A 6,251-nucleotide genomic window follows, 5' to 3' on the forward strand; every position below is an offset into this window, starting at 1 on the left:
CTCTCTCTCTCTCTCTTTCTGTCTCTTTCTGTCTCTTTCTGTCTCTTTCTCTTCCTCCCTCCCCCGTGTCTCTCTGTTTATTTTATGCCTGCCACTCTCGCTCTCTCACTTGTTTTTCTTTTCCTGTCTGTGTCTTTCAAGCATGTGTGAGTACAGCTGTCAACGTCAGAAAATCCGCCATCAAAGATGCTGCCACGGCCGAAAGTGTTCTATGAATTAATTACTTTCGTTACACACTCTTTCTCAATAGATGTGAATCGGGAAAAAGAAAGTGTCAGGGGTGGGATGGTTGTTATTTTTCAAGTAAAGTATAGTACTGTGTGAGTGTCACACCCTATTAGAAGCAGTAAAAGTATTTTACAAAGCGGTAAGTGCTTTCACGTTGTACATCTCCGACAACGTCGAGTGCTCAGAGATTCTCTAAAACAAATAACAAAAAACAACCCCCCCCAAAAAAAAATCCTGCTACAACCCTTCTAAGGTAAGATTATCACAACCGAGGTGACTTACAAAAGGGTGCCATGCCTTGTCATGTAAGACGATACCAGCTCTCAGTTCTTCTGTACAACACGATATTTCAATAGTAACGTTGCACTTTAAAAGTCTCTTACCTGTCTAGACCCCAGCTACTTTCGAAAAGCGGTTAACCTTTCTCATTTAATACTTCGCGAGACGCGGGGTTGTAAGCTGTCATACATGGAAATATGTCTGAAAGAAAATGTTTGACAGATCTCCCAAATGTTACAAAAGTCACTCTTGGAGCGCCATTTATGAATTAATTTGATTGAACGAATTGATCTCAGTTACACCCAGTTCCAAGTATCGTTTGAAATGGTAGCAGTGACTTTTCTTTACGATGTTATGGTTATTCCAGTATTGCCTTTTCTTGTCGTGTCGTTTGTATGGATTTGAGTTGTACCTCAGCCTATCTTGGTATTCAGACCTGGTCGTTAATGGCGTAACGTATTGATCGGAACTCTTTTCCCTCCAAACTTTCGGGACATCAAATTTAGAAGTGCTTTCAGTGTTCTTTCTTTACCCCAATCCTCAAAGGTGTTGGCGCAGCTGTGATACAATATTCATTGGTTGTCGTTCAGTTCTAAAGCAACCTTATAGCCGCATGTCTATTTTCGAAGTTGTGAGGCCACTTGTAGTTTCTCTCTCTTATCAAGAAAACATGGGAACAGTAGCTGAGTGAGTACAGATATTTTGTCTTTTATTTATTTTTATTTCGCAACACAATACGGTCATATAAGTAATAAGTGCCGAAGATTAGAGGTGTTACAAGAGAGTAACAAACATATAAAAGAAGACGGAGAGATAAAAACGATAGTTGTTTAATAGAAAAGAAGGAGCAAACCACACCAGAGCACCCGCCAACCACCCATTTAGTCTTTAATTTTTAAAAATGTTGTTAAATTTGAACTTTAAAGAACATGCTGTGCGTTGAAGGTATGTTTTGACAATGGGAAAATCAAAATGAAATAAAGAATGAAAAAAAAATGTGTGTTTTTTTTTAAGTTAGCTTATTTCAGTAGCGTGTCTGATTGAATCAGTACTCGTTTATTGAAAAAACTAAAAACTCGCCCAAAAAAGTCAAGGAACAAAAATTCAAAGAAAGATAACTGAAGAACACTTTAACCGAATTTATTCTTTTTCTTCCAAAAAAAAATGCTTTCGACTCTCTAGATTAAGTGTGTATAATTTCAGATTTCAACAAAAACGAGAAGTTCATGTAAAATGAGTTTAAGTCACACTTGTCGGATTTCAAAAGTCTGAACAGCCATAGTTCTTCATGAACATTGTCAATAGTGGGTGTAGCCACTCCGTTTGACCAATCACTCGGTACAGCGTCGATGCATGGACGGAAATGCCTTTGGAGAGCTTGTTGCGGTAGGTTCTGCCACTCCTGGACGAGGTAGCCCAAGAGTTGTTGAAGGTTTTGTGCAGGACGGTGGTAGTCCCTTTTCCAACGGTCAATGTGATCCCAAATGTTCTCTCTTGGGTTCAAATCCGGACTACAAGCTGGTCAGTCCTTGCGGGTGACAGCTCGCAGCTGCAGGAAGTCCCCCACGATGCGTGTGCGATGTGGTGTGGCGTTGTCGTCCTGCAGTTCAGCCTGGGGTCCAACCTGCTGCAGAAGAGGAGCAGAAAGGAGACGCAGGATTTCCTCCCTGTACCTTGCCGCGGACAAATTGCCCTGTATATGGTACAGGGGGTCTTGGGGTGAGTCGAGAAGCCTCCCAACACCAAAATGGACCCTCCACCGTAGGGCGCCACCTGCTGGATGCTCTCAGGGTGGAACAGCTCTCCTCGGCGCCTCCAGACGTTGGCTCGCCTGACTGGGTGCAGCAGGTTGAATCTGGATTCGTCCGAGAAGACCACTTGGTCCAACTAACGTCGTGTCCACTGTGAATGGCAAGCAGACCACACCAGGCCAGCTGCTTTGTGGGGCGGCGTGTGCCTTGGCCGCCTGGCAGGAACACGAGAAGCGAACCTGGCTCTGCAGATACGGTTCCACAGCATCTCCTACCTCTCGTGGATTTTGGCTGTCACCCGCAGTTGGTCCCCGATGCCATTTGCAGAGGTGGTTCGTGACGTCACGGCCTGTTTGACGATGAACCAGTCAATGCAGTCGTTGGTCAAACAGGCGGCCTTGGTCGAGGCCTGTCCTGGACCCTTCCGGTAGCTTGCCATCGTTCTTGCAGCCTTTGTGTGACTGATAGGGACACCCCAAGTCGATGTGAAACGACTGGGAACGTGGAGCCATCCTGGAGCCAGGTAAGGGCTCGCCTTCTGTCGACGTCAGGCAGCGAGCGTCGTTGTGTTGTAATGAAACATAGCGGAAAGACGCTGGCTTGTAAAGGATTGTAAGTGAGCAATATTCACAGCTAGCTAAGACATCTGTTTAGCACGTGCCAAGCTTAGTTTCAGCCACCAGTCTCTATGTCAAAGTTGCTGAAGTAGTGAAATTTAGCCCATTTTTCATGCTTTTCGGCTGTGTTTCAGAATGCCCCGCACCGTCGCTGTGAAGCTGGTGCGGGCAAATTTGCTGTACAGGCACACTGTGTCTAGTCGTCAGTGCGTGTGCCAAGTTTGGTTGACTGTTCTTAACGGGTTTTTGAGATATTGAAGTTTAAATTTGACAGGTGAAAACACAAGCTGTTCCTTGACTTTTTTGAGCGAGTTTTATAACATAGATTTTGCTGTTTGTTCAAAATGTTGTTGCACCGAGGATAGCAGCTTGGCTCTAAGACCAACATCAATGGTTTTCGACTTTAAACCTCTATCTTATGCTTCGATTAGTTTTCACATTTTAGATAATTAACTGTATATTTTCATACGTTTCCCTTTATAATTCTTTTAAGTGTCCATGCGTTTTCATGAAATGTTTAATTGAATGTTTTGTGATTACAGTTTTATTTCATTTCTTTTTCTCTCTCAGATCACAAAGAATTGCTTATTTACTGAAGTCAATGCCTCTGACGACATAATAAAGTTTATTTACTCTTTCCTTTCAGCCCTCGGATCTTGAGTCACCTCGTCACTGACCCCCGACCCCGAACTCCCAACTCTTCTTATGGTGACGTCATCGAGACCACGAGGCGACCACGGAAGTCAAAGAGGAGGGGTCAGCGTGCCAATGTAGCAAGCAAAGCAGATCTTCAAGAGGAGGTAGACGGCGATGTGGAAGATGTCAGTCATTTGAATGGCGAGGGCAAACTTGTAGACGAAGACGGCGAAGACAAAGATGGCCATGACGACAACAATAACGACGACGACGATGATGACGTCGACAGCGAGTCTGATAGCGACTCTGACTCCGACAACGACAGCATCTCGGAACTGGAGAAAGGCAACGAGCCACCCGTGGATTCAAACCGCACAATCCCCGACCTACATCTACGACCGGAAAGATTAGATCATGTGTACACCCCGGAGAACAAGAGGGACATGAGACGTTTCGATTTCGACGCCGAGAAGGTAGACATCCCGGCCTACGAGTTCGAGTGTCCCATCCCTGCCCCGTTCACAAGGATCAACTTTCGTTTTCACGCACGAGAGAATTCTGATTGGCGCTACCATCAGTCCAATCTGGGGCCTGCGGATCCCGAGCTTAGTGCAATGTTCGACCGACTTGTTGACATCTCTCGCAGGGTGATCGAGACGGAGGAGTGGGAGGAGAAGAGGATGCGTTCCCTCAGAAAGCGTCCCGCGTCGCGAGCAGCTAGCGCTAACAGAGCCCACGCATCTTCCGCTGCTACGTCGGCAATGGTTTACTCTCGAGATAACAAACGCTGTTGCAGCTCGTGTTTGCAAGCCGCTTGCGTTGGCGACTGTCCTGACAAGCGCGTAAAGCCCAACTGCTGTGAGAACTGTCGTCAGCCTCTGTGCACCGACACGTGCGACGAGACAAAGTACGAACAACGCATGCGTCAACCTAGAGACGACGCCTCCTCCGGGAACGCCTCCCGCCCACCGCTCCCTTCCGGTCCACGCAGTTGTCGCCCATGCCAAAGACGACACACCGCAAAGCTGATCAACGCTAACAACGTCGTGTTGGGTAGGCCCAATTCTGCTTTCTCAACGTACAGCCGCGGTAAAAGCTCTGCCAAACCTAAAACCGATCTCCGCCCCACCTCAGCGTTTAACCTCTCTGAGTGCATCTACAAAGGAATAGAAAAACTGGGCATAGACGCGGTGAGACCCACACCTCCGTCCTCCGCCAAACCTGGCCGACCGAGAGGTCGAGGGGACATGATGCCGGGGAAGACGTGTTTCTCCAACCTCAGTCGCTCTCTCACTGACTTGTCGCCCAAGAGGAAACGACGCACAAAATCGGCGAAAACTAGATCTATTAGGACATCTACTGCGTAACTTTAGACTTAACTTAACATTTTACTTCTACGTTATTTATTTTGTCTCAGCAATTATATGGCACTCAAAGAAAAGTAATCATGTTTGAATACAATTAAAGTTTAGCCCACACTCCCACGGTAGCAGTGAGATATTACTGCTCCAGGGAGCATTTCTTAGACGAGAGAGACGATGCTGCGACCATAACGTGGCCTCAACGGTGACATAGAATGTTGCACACTAGATCTAGTAGGTGGAAATCGGAAATCCAACTTTACTGTTATCCCACTTTGACTGTGACTGCCGAATATATAGAACTGACCACTGCCCCTGAAGTGCTCCTAGAAATTCCTGCTATTGTGGGAATACAAAGCTGATTTAAAAAAAAAGTTAATTTAGATAATGAATTTGTTCGTAGAGGAAGTAAAGAATTGTTCTGCTCATTCTCTACAATAGAGGCGATAGCGAGTAAAACAGTTGGTGTTTTTATTAAATAGGAGAATGCGAAAATGTAAATTATTTAGCCTTTGTTCAATATGGGAGTAAATCTAAATTAAAGAACTTCCATCTAAGTCTGCTGTTGGTTTGATTCTTTTCTTGTATGATATCATCCAGTTGTGTCTTGTTGTGTATGCCTTGGGTTCTGTTTGCCCATACCTTACCTGTTTCCCACGCCAGCGTGGACTCCACAGCCGTATCACACGAGTATGTTGGAAATGACAGGTGAAATCAGTCACTGGACTGATTCAGAGAGGAAAAATAAAGGTGAAATGGTAGATCTATAGGTTTAATGCCAGGATCAGCACTCTTAGGTTATTTAAGAGGCGGGACCTCCGAGTTTAACGTCCATCTCCGAAAGAACTAATCCAAGTGGGAAATTTGTGTACTGTGCCTTTCCCAAGGACGCGATGTCTTATGTGGTGTTGCGTTAGGTTCTGTAACGTTACCTTTAGATAACGTGAATCTGATTCCTGGGATGTGAGGATTTGGGGGGGGGGGGGACAGGCGTATTATCAGGTACCTATATCTTCTTCTGATTTTTTTGAATATTGTTTATCGCAGAGCGGCTGGTCTTAATAGACAGATTTTTAAGTCGTGCTACTCTCGGGCTATCGAGATGGCTTACATGGGAACGTGAGAAGACATGTTCAGTTACTAAGAACTTACTGTATATAACCTTGGTATTCTGACATTATCACTGAGTCAAAAACCTATAAAGGGTTTTTGAAAAAAACTATTTCTCTTTATATTCCCGGCTATGTCGTTGTAGAATAATTGTAGGGCGAAAAAGGAGAGCCGTTAAGGCCATCGTCTGTTTCACACCTAGTACTTGAGCAATTGGAAAAGAGAAAGAGGCAGAGAGAGAGAGAGAGAGAGAGAGAGAGAGAAAGAGA

At 45.2% G+C, this 6,251-nt stretch overlaps 1 protein-coding gene across 1 annotated transcript in view; it reads left to right on the forward strand.

The window, feature by feature from the left end:
- The window catches only part of LOC101858162 (putative uncharacterized protein DDB_G0291812), a gene marked incomplete in the record, with an annotated part of 72,390 nt that extends 66,958 nt beyond the window's left edge, over positions 1–5,432 (forward strand). Inside the window, 1 exon segment of the mRNA XM_005091692.3 lies at positions 3,522–5,432. Coding sequence (XP_005091749.2) covers positions 3,522–4,878 — 1,357 coding nt within the window.
- Between the last annotated feature and the right edge of the window lie 819 nt (positions 5,433–6,251).

Source organism: Aplysia californica, unplaced genomic scaffold, assembly GCF_000002075.1.
Source record: "Aplysia californica isolate F4 #8 unplaced genomic scaffold, AplCal3.0 scaffold00034, whole genome shotgun sequence".
NCBI lineage: Eukaryota > Metazoa > Mollusca > Gastropoda > Aplysiida > Aplysiidae > Aplysia > Aplysia californica.